Source organism: Haplochromis burtoni, unplaced genomic scaffold (assembly GCF_018398535.1).
Source record: "Haplochromis burtoni strain Fernald_Lab_line unplaced genomic scaffold, NCSU_Asbu1 Contig_133, whole genome shotgun sequence".
Taxonomy (NCBI): domain Eukaryota; kingdom Metazoa; phylum Chordata; class Actinopteri; order Cichliformes; family Cichlidae; genus Haplochromis; species Haplochromis burtoni.
Window position 1 is genome coordinate 893,771 of NW_024582494.1, and position 17,521 is coordinate 911,291.

The 17,521-nt window shown below is 47.9% G+C and overlaps 1 protein-coding gene across 4 annotated transcripts in view; it reads right to left on the reverse strand.

Moving 5' to 3' along the window:
• Nucleotides 1–1,384: 1,384 nt before the first annotated feature.
• Nucleotides 1,385–17,521, reverse strand: part of insrb (insulin receptor b) — a 70,343-nt gene continuing 54,206 nt past the window's right edge. For all 4 annotated transcript variants that reach the window (XM_042224272.1, XM_014336389.2, XM_014336394.2 and 1 more), the window contains 17 exons: nucleotides 16,882–17,096; nucleotides 16,662–16,788; nucleotides 16,282–16,532; nucleotides 15,033–15,200; nucleotides 14,761–14,959; nucleotides 13,542–13,674; nucleotides 13,299–13,452; nucleotides 13,034–13,182; nucleotides 11,310–11,466; nucleotides 11,120–11,216; nucleotides 10,972–11,039; nucleotides 10,650–10,879; nucleotides 10,151–10,261; nucleotides 9,006–9,168; nucleotides 8,790–8,919; nucleotides 8,568–8,702; nucleotides 1,385–8,488 (listed from right to left, as the gene is read on the reverse strand). In XM_042224272.1, the coding sequence (XP_042080206.1) occupies nucleotides 8,134–8,488; nucleotides 8,568–8,702; nucleotides 8,790–8,919; nucleotides 9,006–9,168; nucleotides 10,151–10,261; nucleotides 10,650–10,879; nucleotides 10,972–11,039; nucleotides 11,120–11,216; nucleotides 11,310–11,466; nucleotides 13,034–13,182; nucleotides 13,299–13,452; nucleotides 13,542–13,674; nucleotides 14,761–14,959; nucleotides 15,033–15,200; nucleotides 16,282–16,532; nucleotides 16,662–16,788; nucleotides 16,882–17,096 (2,842 nt within the window). In that variant the 3' untranslated portion in view covers nucleotides 1,385–8,133. The remainder of the gene's footprint in view (nucleotides 8,489–8,567; nucleotides 8,703–8,789; nucleotides 8,920–9,005; nucleotides 9,169–10,150; nucleotides 10,262–10,649; nucleotides 10,880–10,971; nucleotides 11,040–11,119; nucleotides 11,217–11,309; nucleotides 11,467–13,033; nucleotides 13,183–13,298; nucleotides 13,453–13,541; nucleotides 13,675–14,760; nucleotides 14,960–15,032; nucleotides 15,201–16,281; nucleotides 16,533–16,661; nucleotides 16,789–16,881; nucleotides 17,097–17,521) is intronic.

Sequence of the window (17,521 nt, forward strand, 5' to 3'; positions counted from 1 at the left end):
AAATAAAACAGGAAGTAGCTAACACAAGGGCCAGAGCTTAGACAGGCTAACTTGACAGAACAAAAGGGAAAACGAGCGACTACAGAGACCGGCACAGAAACACACACGGGGACACAAAGATGGAGACTAGACTCATTTCCACAGGAGACAGAGGACACGGCACAGAGACAAAACTAGGACAGCCCGGACAAAAAGGGAAACTAACACAATCAACCATACAAGAAACCAAAAACTACATTTGTTTTTATTTCTTAAGAACCAACAGCCCAAAACATCTCACTCAAAAAACCAATTAGCTTAACCAATCAACTTGTTCATTTGCATAACAAAGAAATGAGGTCCACATGTAAAGGTGAAGAAAAGCAAAACAAGAGCTAAACTAATGAACAACAGCATCAAGGCATTCAAACCAGTGACCAGCGCGCAGTGAAACCAAAGCAAATAAAAGCCAAGTTGGAAACCATCTTATATGGAGAATAGCAACCAGGTGATGTCACTTCCTGTAATAGATGACAGAAGCAAATCATTAGGACCTGAAAAGGAGGAAGCAAAAAGCAGACCCGACCACTGAGACCACAAAGCCTGGCGGCCGTCACTTATCTTTGGCACTCGATTCACTCGCATAAGTAGTTTTTAGAACAGGTGGCAACAAAGTAACAGCCGTGTTACTGCGTCAAGTGTAGCTGCTCAGACATCCTTAGACACAAAATACACAAAGATTCATTAATGCAGCTCTACATTTATTTATAAAGTCACTGGTGTCGTTTGTGTTGTACTTGAAGTTCCTCTCACTCGTTACATTTAATGAATATCCTGATTTAATCAGTGACAAAACCAACAAAGCGGAGCGTCTGATGCTGTTGCGCTCCACAGGGTTTAATCGTCACTCATCCCAGTGCTACAATCCCAACGGCAGATCCTTCTGTTCTAACCCTGTGCTGCTTTTTATATGCCAGTGACAAAGGAGTGCTCATGTGAGATGAGTTGGATGAAGGCATGGTGACATTATCCAACAAAACTTTATTTTGAGACCTTCGCAGTAATCAGTCAGACGCTCACGTCCCGGTTTAAAGCTCTTTCCAGGCTGGGAGCTGAGACGAGAGTCTAGCTCTGGATCAGACCTCCGAGTTACGAATAATGAAAAACGATTGAGCTCTTTTACGGATTTGTTGCCTTGCCCAGCTTTAAATGTTGGAATTGAATCAACCTGCAGATAATGTTCATCATTTTAATGGAACAGAAAATATTTCCCCTGAAATGCATCAGCAGGGTTCAAGTGTTAACAGCAGGAAACAGGATGAATCCAAACCTCGATAACGTGACTGAAAACACAAAGTGTGCGATCAGTTTAACTCCCCAAGCTGACAAAGTGCACAAAGACGCATATTCTCCAATAATTTTATTCATAATTTTAATATAAACAGTTAATTGTTGAATAATTTACACACAGCAAGATTTTTATTTTCATATCATTGCAACACTTTCTGTACACGTCACTACTTGGCTCTCCTTTGAAAACATAGAAAAAATAAATTGTCAAGCGTTCATTTCGTCATGGCACATTTTTGATCCTGTACAATATGCATGTGTGTGTGTGTGTGAGACTGTGTAGTCGATATTTTGTGGTACATAAAGATAATGGCACATCTGGATCCAGTGTCAGGGATGAAGCGATCTCTTGCGGGTTTTGGGGCGAGGTGTCCTTTTTTTGTCGTTTTTGTGTTTTTGCACTGCACATACACACATATACACCTGCTGTATGCGTACACGCCGACATTTCAACATAACGTATACACAACATATCCCAAAAAGAATACATCAGCATATTCATCGCCAATAAAATGACATTAACAAAGAGGTATCCTGCAAGACAACACAGAGCATTCTGGGGACCACCTATGTGCACGAGGAGAGAGGAAACGTGAAGTAACAGGAGGACGAAGAGAGCGCTCGTGAAGATCTCAACCGAGGACGACGACACACTCGGACCGAGCATCGCACACTGGTGTGTAAACTGGAGCAGACCACTGGACCGGCGGGTGACTCTCACAAGCTCGTCCTCATGTCTGTCACCTGACAAAGAGCTGCGACACACAGGACTGGAATCATTCATAGGAGAGGTTCAGCCTTTACGCTCGTATAAAGCTTGTTCATGTTATGGGGGAACACCAAGCTGTAGCACAGAGGCAGCTAGCTTAGCACAAAGTCCGACACTGGAGAACACGGCGAGTGTGGCTCTGAGCGAAACTACCAAGCTCGTTTCCACCAATCGAAGACGAATAAAGCCCATCAGACACCTACGTTTAATCTTGCACTTAATATCTCAGCATTTCAATTTACTTCTGCATAAGTCACATTTTTAGACTTATGCAGAAGTAAACTGATAAACCTAAACTAACCTAAACTAACCTAAACTGTCGAGCTGAAATTCCGAGATACTCAATTTGTTTTTGCTCCAGTGGCAGAAACAAGCTTCCATACAGGATAAAACACCTTAAAATCCTACAGTTCAATATTAGACACATTATAACTAATCTGTTTAGTCCACACACACACACACACACACCGTGAGAAACTCTGAATTTAGTGCAGTCGGACATGGTTCAGCAAATAACCAGTAAATGTGAGAAACTGTTGTCGCTGGTCTTCTGTGGACTAAACCATCCAGGTGATGTGTTCATTGGTTAATCAGAGTCACGCTCGCTCTTTCTAATCTTTATGTGAGCGTTTAGAGAGGACCCGCTACGCTACAGTCGCTTTGAATGAGTCCTTTGTTTATCCAAATCTCAGGGTTGGTCCAACCAGTTACTTTATCCACTGCCTGAAACAACACTAGCCCCTCTCTATGACATCACAAAGAGCCAAGAGTAGAAAAAAGTCACAGGGATTGCATGCACACACACTGAAGTCATTTTTTGGGAAACTTTAGCTTAACTCACCCCGTAACAGCTCATATAAAAGTAAGTGACTAATAGCTCCCCTTTACCTCTCCGTGAGGGAATTCACCAAAGCATGCACGACTCCTGTGACAGCCTTCCAGCTCTGCAGCCGAGAGCCTGGCGGAGGACACGCCTCTCCAATAACACGTTTTCTCTTTAGCTTATTCAGGATTTTCTCGCTTGTGTTTTTTTGTTTTCTTCTTCAAAATAACGCACAGTGGTCTTTTCCAGTTTGTCCACACTCACAAAGAAACAACAACAACAAACAAGTTACTTGGAAACATTTTCACACAAAAACACCTGCGACAGGTGAAGCGTGTGTGAGGTGAGAAAGGCTTTACGGGTGACAGGGTGGCATGCCGCCGGGGCCGGGTGGAGGCGGGGGCGGGCCGAAATCGCACGACCTCTCGGGCCAACATTCAGGACATGCATCGGACTAAGAGCGGGGTCGGCGTGCGAAACATTTCAGGCCGCGTACTCGTGAAGCTGTGAGACTGCAGCCGCGCAATAACAGACTCGCGCTTCTCTGTAGTGGGCTGTTTCATGAAAAAACAAAAAGAATTTAGAAAAAGTTATATACACATTGATAACAATGTTAAATTCAAAATGTACAAGAGTAGTAAAAGTTTACAGTCAGAAAAGGTCGTCGTATTCGGCCTCCCTACTTTGGCTAGAAAAAAAATAGATATCAACATCTCTAAAACGTAATACTTTTCTCTTTAAAACAAAACAATAATACATACAATGCTTTGTTCTCACCCTGTGCTGCGTTACTAGCATGCTCTGTCCAACCAGAGTTCAGCAAAACAAAGCCAAACTTCCCTAAAAGTGAAGCGCTCTCGTTTTGTTTCCAGGGACGAGAAGATCTGCTGCTATTTACACGTAAGAGCTTATTATTGGGTTCATTCAAAACGAAAATGACAAACATACAAATCGTGCAGCAAACGAACGCACTTTTCAATGTTTGTGCGCTCACTTGTCGCTAATTGCGGGTGTTTGCGTGACTTTGAGGTGTCAAAATCAAAATAAAACAAACAAAATGAGTAAGCATCAAACGATCTGCTGGTACAGATGTTTCATCTTCATGCACAAAGCAAGCCAGAGCTTAGCGGAGCAGAGACAAGTTCAGCTGTTATTTTCTCTCCGCGTGGAGGGAAGGTTAAAAAGAAAAACAATGATTTCCTAAAACAACAAAAAAAGCAGAATAGTTTCGCCAAGAACAAAATTTATGTGATTTTCATTTTGTGTTCGGAGGCGGGAAAATCCTCTTTTGTGATTGGTGGACTGTCAGGGGCGGTTCTGCTCAGGAGGGGGTCAGACGGAGCTTTAGGCACTGTGGGTTGGCGCAGGAGCGGGGAAGCCGTTTGTCCTTGCAGCCCCTGACGCGCAACGCTCCCATCCGACCACTAGAGGGTAGTCCACACCAGATCACGTGTGAGTGGAGCGGTCCTGACTGATTTCACAGGCTGGGAAAAACTGATTTATGAGAAGAGTGTTTAGGTTTCTGTCGCCTTTTTGCAAGGATGCTGAGAACTTGCGCTTCAGTCAGAGCAGATGAAAGGTAGGTAGGTAGCTCTTCCTCCTCCTCCTCCTCTTTACTCTCCAACCGTAAGCATCGGGCCGCCTCCCTGAGACGAAAAAGTTACAATCGAGATTTCAGTTAATAGTTGTTATGGCACACAGGATGGTCCGAGTCCCTTTCAGAGGCGGAGGAGGGGGTGGGGGTTAAAGTCCTCCTGTAAGCAGCCCGGACGTCTGCGTCCTGCCACGACAGACCCAATCCACGGCATTGACAGGAAATGCAGGTCATCACTCGACATTCACAGTAGAAAAAGCAAAAGCATACGTACAGAATGAAATCAGAACAGAGAAACAAAAGTACAACAGGAGGAGACTCGAGATGTGAACACAGCGACTGCTTCGACCGCACGGAGACAGTTCGACGCGCCGAAGAAGATAAAGCAGCGCGAGGTCCACGGCTGAGCTCGGTCAGCCTTGGCTGCGTGAAGGCAATCACAGATATGAACAGAGTCACGATATTATTGGTTTTTCTTGTCAGTGTCACGTTCTCTGATATCAGAGCCGCTTTGCGCGCAGCCCGGAGGCCCGGTGAGCGCGGAGAAGGGGACCAGTAAAGCTACGGTGCTGCTTCCAGTGACCGTGGGAAGCTTTGTGTGAAGAAATGTTCACGAAACGTGCAGAGGAGAGGGGCGATGAGTGCTCTTAAAAACGCGACGCGCGGGCTTGAACATAAGATGTGAGAGTCTATAAGAGCACGCCACGGACGCAAGACGGCAACCTGGGAAGATCAGCTTTCCCGCGCCATCCATGACTCAGGCTCCGCAGACTGATTCCTCCGTGTGCACTGAGGTAGACTCCGGCCAAACACACAGACGACAATCATTACTAACTAATTAACTAACGAGCACTCCTGCCGCTCACCACCGCCGACTCATCTCTACAGCTGACCAGCCTGCAGCACTTACTCCACCCTCAGCGGCCCTAAACATGCTGACGGTGTTCTTGTTCACAGGATGATGATCATAAGAAAATGTTCAGAGCTGCAGACGTGCAGGAACACGCGACGTGTAGGAACACGCGACGTGCAGGAACACGCGACGTGCAGGAACACGCGACGTGCCGGAACACGCGACGTGCCGACTCCGAGCGGCTTTTCGTGATGCAGTTGGAATATTTCACGACACACACGCAGCTGATGTTAGTCTGCTTTTATCTTTCCAAACTACCACCGGCCCGCGGCTTTCACTCCTCAGTACGAGGAGCTAAAAACAGCTCCATCATTTCCGGCCCCCTTTTAGTGGCCACGGCGCAGACTCGGGCCGATCCGCGCCCGGTGTGATCGACGGTGTCTGCAGCAGAAACACCGCCTCCAAAAAATATGAGAAAGCAGTGAGTCGTCTGTGTGTGTGTGTTGAACTACAGCCAATAGATTTAGCCTGAAGAGGCTCAGGGTTTGAGAAGGCACTGGTAAATATCTGGAGGCAGCTTCCCGGCGGTCTCTGACTCGACTCTCTGGGTTCTTGGTGAGAGAGCAACGCTTTGGCTGTGAGTCTGTTCAGTTTGGCACCCGCACTGCTCTGTGTGTTCGGGGGAGAAGAAGATCCGCTGACTATCGGCTGATGCCTGAGGACCACAGAAGAGCGGCCGCGGGCTGGCCCGCTGCGAAACACCGGTGACCTTTGGGCTCTGAATGAAGGCGGGTCAGTGAAAGGTCAGCCGTAAGGACACTTGACTTGTTTGAACTCTGGATCAGTGGACGGGAATGTTTTTGAATCATCATCAGGAGCAATTTGACAAGTTTCTGCTTGTGTGAATGTTCAGAAAAATCTGTCTGCCACCGTGTGTGTTGAAGTCATCTATTAAGGAGGAAAATCAAAAAGCGAACGTCTGTCTGTGTGATAGTGTGAGCTCTGCCAACAGGCAGCAAAGGCTCGAGGGAACGAGGAGCTCCAACTCAACTGGAATGTCAGACCTGAGTGAAACAGCTGCTGCACACAGTCTGCAGTGATAGCAGGGAGAATAATGGGATTAGCAACCAACTGGCAGCCCCCCCTCCCTGTGCTCTCTCAAAAATACAGGGAGACTGCCCCCCCTCCATCTGCAGGTGGAGCTGTCCGTATGTCTCCTTCAGGCTTCGACCACAAAACCTGGAATTTTCCACCAGGCTAATCTTGAACATCAGCAGCAAACAGGACGCCTCGGGGAGACCAAGCACGGGTGGAGGGGCAACGCGTGACTCTGATAACCCCCTCCATCTAACGCAGAACGCCTCCCCCCCCCACCCAACCGCTGCTGTCAGTTCATGCTCCGCCTTTACTCCGAGCAGCACCGCGCCGTCTAACCTCGCCAGCAGCTGACACAGACGGGCAAACCGGAGAAACCACAAAAATAAATTAAAAAATGAAAACCGCAGGAACAAACACGTGGGAGCCTCAACGCCACCGAAGACGCGAGAGACGGCGCACCCGAGCACGCCGACCTACAAACGCCTCATAAAGCTTCTTTTTCTTTTTTTGGTTGTTTTGTTTTTAGTTTATTTTCAAAGCTGTAGTGAAGTCTTGAACTATTGTGCACTTTGAGAGGAAAGAAATGCAGTCAGCTTACAGCATTTCCAGGTTTCCCATCCAGACAAAGACTAAGAGGGAGGCGGGAGGCCTAAGACACCGAGAGCACTGCCGGTAGGTTGGAGCGATTTCTGGGGCGATAAAAATAAGGAAGTAAAAAATGTGAATAATAAACCCGACAAAACAAAGAAGAAGCAAAGCTCCTGATGGAAAATATTACAAACTATTTACAATGCCATCTATTTTATATATATATAAAATATTGGTAGGGAAATACCAATATTCCATATATATGTGTATTATATATACTCATATAATTCTATACCCACTAAAATATATGAAAGCAGCAGTTATTGGTCAGTCTGAGGGACTCTTTTTGTCCAATTCTTAACTGTTTAAATATCCTTCAGCCTTGAGGACACAAAAAGAAACGTTTGAAGCAAATAAATTAAAAGTTGTCACCAAACACCCGACGAATCTGTCGTTTGGAATTCTGCAGAAACAAACAAACAAACAACAAAAACATTCCTCTAGGAATAGATGTTTGTTCTACCATCAAGTCTTTGCAAGTCATCCCACTGATTAAGTCATTGTTCAAAAAGGACAAGTAGCGTGAGCTGACAGACACTTTGTTTACAGGCCACGTACACAAAGGCCACTATCTGAGTAAAAAGAGGGAAATAAAATAAAAAAGCACAGAATCGTGGAAATGCGGATCGGTGGGAGAGGAGGAGGGGCGAGTCTCGAGGAGGTCGAGCACGAGCAGCCTTCTTGGTTGTCTAAGGTTTGTTGTGTTCACAGTTTTCTGTTTTTTCCCCGTTTCCATCACAAGGAGTCGTGGAAACGCGGCGTTAGTGACGAGCGATGGTTTTCTGGTCTGATGTGTTACACCACGTTTGCATCATCTTGCCTGTGTTCTGGAGCCACGAGGAAGAAAATAAAAAGTCCTGAGATTTGTGTCTCTTTTTTTGTTTTTTGAAGGGCTTCTCTGAAGAATAAGAAAATCGCCATCATCCAAAATGATGAGAGGAACACGAAGGAGACAGAAAAATAGATCGGAAAGGGACAAAGGGAAAGCTTCAAAGAGTTCTTTGAGGAAACGGGAAGTGTTAGGAAGGGCTGGATCTGGGCAATGATAAAATTCTTCCATTTTTCTTGCCACCGTTCATGTGTGTGTAGGGGACGTGCTCCTCATAGTTCCCCCTCAGGGCCACCGAGGGCCCGCTGTCCCTGGATAAGCTCTCCTCTCTCTGGGAGTAAGAAGAAGGGTCCAGGGGGATGCTTTCCATGTTGTCCAGGTCTAGGTCAAACTCCTCCGTCTCGGGGACTTTGTTTTCATCGCTGTAGAAGAAGGAGACCTCCTGGAAAGACGGGTCCAGGTCGTCCCGCAGCATCTCGATGATCTCGAGGAACGTCGGACGCATCTTGGGATTGTACTGCCAGCACATCTGCATGAGGCTGTGCCTGGGAAGAGGGATGAAGAAAGGCCAATTTAGTCTTGTGTAACGTGGACGGCAGTTTTCCCAGCTCCGCATCTACTCACATCCTCTCAGGGCAGTTCTCCGGTCGATCCAGGAATCCTCCTTCCATGACGAACTTCAGCACCTGCTCGTTGGACAAACCCTGGTAAGGCTGCTCGGCCAGCGTGCTGATCTCCCACAGCACAACACCGAACGACCTGCCGATGTACAAACGCACAAACAAACGAGATCAGGCCGAATGACGTGCGGCTGTACGGTAGGCCACTGTGTGAGCTGTGACTCACCAGCAGTCAGAGTGGGCGGTGAAGACTCCGTCCTTCAGGGACTCGGGTGCCATCCACCGGACAGGAAGCAGGCCCTTCCCTCCTTTACGGTAGTAGTCCGTCTCATAGATGTCTCGTGTCATACCAAAGTCTGAGAGGAAGAGCGACGGAGACAAAGGTTAAGACAACACCTCCAACTACGCGGCGGTATCGACAACACCAAACACGTTCTGGTACCTCCGATCTTGACGGTGAAGTCCTCCGCCACCATGCAGTTCCTGGCTGCGAGGTCTCTGTGGACAAACTTTTTAGCGTTGAGGTAGGCCATGCCGTCGGCGATTTCTGCAGCCATCTGGAGCATGTCTTTCAGAGTCGGCGGTGGGGAACCAGACGGGTTGTTCTACAAACCACAAACAGGTTAGACCCACTCACAGCTTCCCGCAGGTAACGCTGTGCTGGCCATCTGCTGAAATACTCAGGCGTAGTTTTCAGTCACGTGACCGACTCGCTACGCTGGCGAGCTAAATATTACTGCATGACTACTTGGATCATCTACCCGTGGAGGGGAAATGAAGACAGCGATCCATATTCTGCCCCAATACCACAGCTACTGTCTGGCATTTTAGTTAAACTCAAAGATGTTCGTAGGATTGGTGGAGTGCAAAGGTGGGGTGGCTGGAGCTCAGGAGGTAGCCTAAACCATACCCATCCCTACTGCCAACTGGAAGGCTGGTGGCTCGATTCCCAGTCTGCATGCCCAATATCTCTGGGATACTCTCCGATCCATCAGCGTGTGAATGTTAGCTAGAACACACTTTAGCTTAGAAAAACGATCCTGTATGAATGGGCGACTGAGGCATGTTGTATAAAGAGTAGAAAAGCACTACATAAGAACCAGTCCGTGTACTGTTCAGGTTACTTGCAGCAGGAGCAGGTGAGTCTATCGTTTACTGATCACCATCTTCATTACTGAGCCTTAGCAGAGCAATATTAGCTGAAATCATAACACGTGCAACTTCTTTTCACCTGAAATTTTATGAACAGCCATTAGGCGAACCAAATGGCTGTAGGCTTTACTGCACGTCCCAAATCATAAACACTGCTGGTGCATGGGCCCATCGGTCTGAGTGACTCGTTACACACAGGTGGAAAAACCCAGAGTTTGTAAGAGAGATAAGATAAAACTTTATTAATCCCTCGGGTGGGTTCCTCTGGGAAATGCAGTAGAGCCCTACTTTGCTTAATTTTCAGCAAACAGGCTTCAGGGAGTGCATCCATGTGTAAATAATACAGGTATTAAACCACATGAGTGATGTTTGGGGGCGGGGCTTACATACCAGAGTGTGTAAATAGGTGGGAGCACACTAATCAGGACTACATACCTCAGAGTCTGGCCTGAGACTCCGCAGGTAGCTTTTCAGGTCCCCGTGGGTCATCAGCTCCATCACTACCAGGGTGGGCTGACCTTTGGACACCACGCCGAGCAGACGCACCTGCAAACAATTCATCGTGTTAAAACGGCGCGCTCAACTCTAGCAGTAGACTTTGTAGCCAAAATTTCAATTTAATGACTAGAAATGATAAAGCTACACCTCAATCTGATTTTTACAGCTGACGTTTTAACCTTTGGCAGTTAAACTAGTGATCAGCCGGCTCTGTAGGTCCACAGTAACAGTTACAACATTTGTTTGTAGAGTCAAACTGTGCGTGAACACGGCAGCGCCAGCAAAACAAGACACGACTGTGAGTCAGACGTGTGCCGCCGCTTTCAGCGAGACGACGGGAAAGCTGTAATTTAGTGTAATTGACGAGCAGCTGCTCCGGCGTCCTCTCGGCGTGCCGTGACGCTGTCTGAGGGTTTAACGGTTTAAAGAGTCATACCACGTGGTGACAGCTGAAAGCCTTCATGACGGAGGCTTCGTTGAGGAACTCGATCCTCTCTCGCAGGCTGGCCGATTCGTTGACCGTCTTGACGGCCACGCGCGTCTCCGGATCGCCTTTGACGATGTCTTTGGCGACTCCTTCGTACACCATACCGAAGGAGCCCTGACCGAGCTCTCTGAGCAGTGCGATCTTCTCCCGGGGCACCTCCCACTCATCAGGAACGTACACTACACAACACAGGTGCGAATGACTGTTTTGACAGAGCGAACTGAGGGAACAAATCATCGTATGACGGAAAAAACAACTATTTCATTCTTACTGTCACCAGCGCTGAAGTACTCGGGGTTTGGAGAGGTGATGAGATCTCCTAAGGGGCCTTCGGTTTGCCTGTAACACGACCACACAGAGTCACTAAGAGTCACTGGAGTTTATGGCTGTAATGGGCAGCCCGCTGGTTAAAGACTAACCTTTTTTTGAAGTACACAAACGCTCCACCTCCCGCGAGTAGCAGCAGGATGAAGCAGATGACGGGACCCATGACAATCCAAATCAAACCTTGATCAGCTGCAACAGATAACAGAGCGGTCACGAGACAGTAAATTTGGCACATCTTCCACTTTTCTGTTAAGTTCAGAAGTCCGACTCTTAGAGTCTTACGGTTGGGCATGAAGAAGTAAATCATCTCAGTAAAGGAGCCGTTTCCTGCCAGCGAGGTGGCGCGAACCCTCACGCTGTAGTTTCCAGGCTGAACAAGGGAAAGCTTGGTGCCACCGAGCTTCTGATAGGCCGGCCGTGACACACAGGTCGTGTGAACCTGGGCCCAAAAAGAAAAGAGAGAAAACCCATGTTATTCTAAAAGTTTGCTTAAATAAATGACGGAAGAGACTTTCAGGACAAACAGGTCCGGATATTTCCAGGTTACTTTTACACACATGTGGCACAGCAGGAAATACTACAGTTCAGATGTGTTTACATTACTTCAAATACTCAGGTGCCAGGGTAGAGCGTGCAGGACGCAGCACGCGCATGATGCTCACTCGCTGCTCTATTCCCACCCAATCAAAAGTGACCAAAGTATTTTTGCTGAGCCAATTACTCTTAACCCCTGACTGGGTGGACAGCCCACACTCCACCCCGTCTTCTCATGCTGCTGTGAAGCAAACCTTCACCTCACAGAATGACCTGCTCGAGCTCGTGTACGGGAAGAAATCAGAGTTTGACTGCAGCTACACTTGTGTGTCTTATTTTGAAGGGCCAACGTTTAAACGTTCTTGCTGCTGTTTGTTGGGCTCGCTGGTTTGCAGTATAAAGGGCCTCGAGGGGAGTGCTGCTGTGATTTGGTGCAAACCTGAATGTTGTTCTGAAGTGAGAAGAACAACCAGAGCTTTTGTGCTCAGGGTCCGACCAAATCACTGCATACACTCACACTAAAGAGCGATTTTTTTAAAGTGGATGCTGTTGAATTAAAATGTATCCAAAGAGCTGACATGTGCAAAAACACATAAGACTGTAATCTAAAAATTGGCCTGTAGCCCTTCGATAGAAGTGAAAAGCTGGGCTCGTTTGACTCTGTGTTAAGGACGCTTAAGGTTGGCTGATGCGCGACTGCACTGTCGCAGTTGAAGTCCGTTCCACTGAAAGCAGCAGGAAGTGATCGCTGCAGTGATAAATGCATCCAGCCTTCATAACTGTGTTGTAACATTCTCAGCGTTGTCATCGATGTGAGCCTCCAACGCGCCCCAAACATCATTTTAAATGAATCCACATCGGTCCGGGCCACGGGCTGTTTTTCAGCGCAGCGAGATGTCGCGTGAGACGAGTCCATCGCTGCCACTGCATACTAGTCTTCCATCCTGCCTCTGTCACTATGGTAACAGATCTGCTACTGGCTCCTGGGGTCAGGCGGTGCAGCAATGAATAGTAATGAGAGATGAATTCACACATTTAGAGCAAGTAAACAACAAGACTTGGACGCGCCGTCACAGACGAGACCTTATGCACGCAAACGTTCCCAGAATTTCATCCACAAACGAACGCGTCCGACAGCGTCGACACGCAGCACCAGGAGGCTGTAAACAAATATTTCCTTGTCCCCTTCTATAATGAACAGACACAAATTGGGGTGTTTACAGGAAGCCTTTCCTTCCCGGCCTGCCTCGCCTCCCTGGAGTCTACCCAGATCACTCCTTGCCTTCTCACCTGCATCTACTTTTCCTTCTGTGTGTGTCCTTCCAGCAGAGCGAATCGGGATCATTTCTGCTGGCTGTTTTCCCACATCACCTCTGTGCCCTTTGGTTTTGAAAAACAAAGGACCCCGAGTCCTCCCACTAACATTTTCCAGGCCCAGCGCTCTCTAAGGTTTGCCAGTGGTTCATACTGACCTCTGAGTCTCCGACCTTTTTGTAGAAGACCTCGTACAGGATGATGAGCCCATTAGGGTTGATGGGTGGATTCCACTTAATCAACACATAGGGAGGCTCGCCTTGCACAATCTCGTGGGTCACGGGCTCCGGGATGTCGTCTGCTTTCTCTGCAGGTGTCAGACAGAGAAAAGCACTTCACAGTGAGGCGCAGCCGATTTTATCTCCAGAATCTGATATTCGGTGCACCAGCAGCCTATTTGCACACGCGTGTGCCCGTTCTTACCCTCAGGCATAGTTCGGGCACTGATATAAGTAGCCATGCTGCAGCGTTTGGGATCTGTCGGATCGTTGCAGGCTATGATCTCTATCTTATAACTGGTAAAGTGTTGCAGGTTGGAGATGACCGTCGACTCCTTTGAGAACACCTTTTGTTCCACCTGGGCAGAAAGGAAAAGAGATTGAACTTCGACTGCAACTCGAAATAAAGTGAAGGGAAAAGATGTGGTAAACATAAAACGCTCGATACCTTGGATTCCTCTTGATCCTCGCCATCGGGGGCGATTGTGCCTGAATCCAACTGCAGATTGGGAACTGTAGTAAGGAAGAGAGGAGGCTGGGTGGCATTAGCAACTCCCACCGAGCGGCGCCGCCGGGATGGTCTGCAGAAGTAAAAGTTAGAATAGCATATGAGTGAGTGACAGAGCGCGGACCTGCAAAGTCGTCGAGTTTCATGTGCATCAAGTGTTTGCAGATGACAGATGGTGTTTTGTGGAAGCAAGCCAGACCTCTGCTCGCACTAACCTTTCCTGTGTGTCTAACTTCATGACATTTATGCACAAACACCATCCTAGGAGACATACTGACTCTCACCACTAGGTGGTGCCAGGCCATCCAGATGGATCTGAGTGCGAGCCACCATCCCAGCTAACAGGCCTTGAGCTCAAACCAAATCAAGACACAGATGTTTCACCTGATGTGCAATGAAAGGCAGATTTACTGCGTATGCATTCTTGAAGAGACGAACCCGAGTGCTGCATTTAGGACCGAGTGAAAGCAGAAAAAAACGGGAGCTCGTGTCCGTTTGCGTGACAAAATAAGAAAAGCGTGAGCCGCTTCTGGCGTCCTGCACTGTATGGAGCTGACCTTGGCCAGCTCAGAAGCAGGAGTTCAAAATGAGGCTGATGTGCGCACGGCTGTGTGTGTGCGTGTCTCCAAATGGCAGTCTGCATGACTGCGCTCCTGACCGGCATGAATGATAATGGGCACAGTAATCACCCCCCCAGGGAAGCAGAGGCAGAGACTGTGGGTGTTTGTGTGTCCGAGAACAAGGTAGGGGCACCAGGGCCCAGACACTGCACCTCCCACTGCAAGCCCCCGACGGTGGGTGACCAGCACAAAAACAAGTGTCTATAAAAACCACACACAGTGGTGGAGGACACAGAATTGGCACAGAGACTCACACCAAGGCTGAGTGATCTGGTTTAACTCCGGTCACGAAGAGAAACAAACGAGACAAGAAGCTCCTTTTGGTGCTTCGCTCGGTGTGAAGCTGAACTCACACCAAAAGAATTTGTTACATTTCTGCAAAACTCGAGGGCATTAAGCGGTTCCAGGAGCACGAATTAAACCTTTAATTTAGGTGCTGGGGTGCGTCTCTATTTAAGTTTTCATTTAGCATGTGGGTAAACGATGCAGCCAAGGCATCGTCGCATGTTCAGGTGCTGGGAATGAACCTGCTCTCGTACCTGCTCTCAAAGACTTCGTTGTGCAGGTAGTTCTCGAAGGTCTTGCGGTACTCTATCTCCTCCTGCTCCTTCTTTAGCTGGCTGTCCGTCTTGGGGCAGGCGCAGCACCTGCCGCCCGAGGTGGGCTCATCTGTTTGGTTCCACTTGTGCTCATCCTCGCTGTCCAGGTGGGTCGGGATGCGAGACGGCACTTTCATTCCTGGACGGGAAAACACAGCTGTCAGGGAAAGCCCCTCAAATGACTGAAGAGGGCGAACCATTTAAACTGCAACCTTGTAAGCAGTAGTCGAATTTGTACAGGTCGCTGTCCTCCGCCTGCTTTCGACAGACCACCCGGTAGTGGGTGATGTTGCCATTGGGACTGGTGGGCGGTTTCCACTTCAGGATGATCTGAGAGGAGGAGTTGGAGGAGGAGATGGGGTCCAGAGGAACAGAGGGTTCTGACGGGGACAGAGAACAAAATGTAAGTGCATCAGAAGGACTTTAGCTCCATCAGACTAGAGTCTAGAGGCACCATCCCATCCTTCTTCTTTTTACCTTGTTTGGAAAATAAAATAGGTCCAACGATTTATTAAATATGCAAACATCCATGGAAACACCAAACATAACAGTTTGCACAATTCTAACGAGCTTAAAAGTCGATATTTGTTTAAAGACGTTTATTCCTCAGCACAGTGCAGTCCACCCTCCACTGAGACCAGATGGATCAGCTGAAGGGACAGATGCATCTTCCTGCGTCGCAGCCTTCCCAGATTAGTGTCCTGTTTCTTGACTTTTAGATGCTGCTCATGTGCTGTAAACAGTTTGTCTTCCTTCTCCTTTGTTCTTCTATTTTCCTCACTTTTTTAAAGGATAAGCTGCATGCCGTGAAGCTTTTGGCTAATAGCTCTTTTGGAATCAGTTTGAGGTTCACACAGATTATTTTCTGCCTGTCAGGCGGCTTATGTTTGGCTTTTTTTACAGATTCAACTAAAGAAATGTGTTTTTGCTGCAGGTAACAGAGTGTCTACAGGCACAACTGAAAAGCGGCTCTTTGCTAAGTCGTCTGGTTCATCCCTCAAGTTTGGTTCCTTTTATGTTCCAATGATTCCTGGTTCATGGTCAGTGTTAAGAGGTTTAAACAAATAAAAATGATCAGGGACAAACACTGCACGAACAAAAAGGAAAACTTTCAGAGAGCCTGCTCAAGAGCACTTTAAAAAGTTACAATAAAGTCGAGCAACTTGGAAACAAAATATAAAGAAATGAGTGCTGACAGTAGTATGAGGGCAACACCCCCCCTCATCAAGGAAGGTTCATGCAAACGTGAGCAAGGTCCCAAAGTTGTTTCAGTTTAAGCCCAAATGGCTTCTTAATACATCCCATCATATAAAACAGTTAACAACAGTTGGAGTGTTTACCAAAAGCCCCCCAACAGAAGTCCAGAGTAGTTTTATACAATCACTTAGAGAAAGTCAGATATTCTACAGTCATTGAAGTATCCATCAAACACAAACATCTGGCGTTCATGGCGTTACTCACTGGAAGCATCCGTCTGAACGTAGATGATCTCGGTCTTGGCTCCGTGGACCTGGTGCTCGTCAGACGCAGACAGCTGCGTTTTGACCATGATGGCGTACTGGGTCCAGGGCTTCAACGGTCGGATCAGGTACCCCGGGTCGTCTGCCTTCTTTCCCTCCGTGGAACGAGGCGGCGGATCGACATCGGCGATCACCCAGCTGTTAGAGCCGCAGGCGTCCTGTCCATCGAACTCGGTGACGTTCTTATACGGCCTGTTGCACATGGAACGAAAACGACCCAACGTCCCAACATTGTTAGGCATCCGTGTGTCAGACAGACTGAAGAGTAAAGTGTTGGCTTTTGTGTGTCCTCGTCTGTACACGAAGCAATGATTTACTTACGCCTCTTTGTAGAGAACCATGAATCCCAGCAGGTCCCTAAAGTCTGCTGGCCAGAATGGCTCCCACCTCAGTATAATCATATTCGACTTGGTCTTTATCAAAGTGAAGTTCAGCAGCTTCGTCTCACCTAAAGGACCAAACACACAATAATCACGTTCACGTTAGTTTTTGGTCAGAGCAATCCCAAAAACAAGGCAGTCCCGTATTCTGGTGCTCTTACAGGAAGCTTGCTCCCCGTTGTTGCGTAAAGCGATGTCGTTCTTTTGGTTTCGCTCCCGGGTTCCAGTCACCGTCTCCATCTTTCGGATTTCAGACATGCAAAGCTTAGAGTTGTAGTGGAAGAATGTGCGACCACGCAGGATGGTTAGGTTGTGCTTGGACCAATCCCAAAGCTCACGGAGGTTCTGGTTGTCCAGCGCATAGAAGGCATAGGCCCTGAAAGAGATCGGACATCAGAAAAATCAATCACTCACAGCGAGGAGAGGAGAGGAGAGGAGAGGAGGGGGGAGGAGACGAGAGGAGAGGAGACGAGGAGAGGAGAAAAGAGGAGAGGAGACGAGGAGAGGAGAAAAGAGGAGAGGAGAGAAGAGAAGAGAAGAGAAGAGAAGAGAAGAGAAGAGGAGAGGAGAGGAGAGGAGAGGAGACGAGACAAGGAGAGGAGAAAAGAGGAGAGGAGAGAAGAGAAGAGGAGAGGAGAGGGGAGGAGAGGAGAAAAGAGGAGAGGAGAGGAGAAAAGAGGAGAGGAGACGAGACGAGAGGAGAGGAGATGAGGAGAGGGGAGGAGAGGAGAGGAGAGGAGAAAAGAGGAGAGGAGAGGGGAGGAGACAAGAGGAGAGGAGACGAGAAGAGAGGAGACGAGA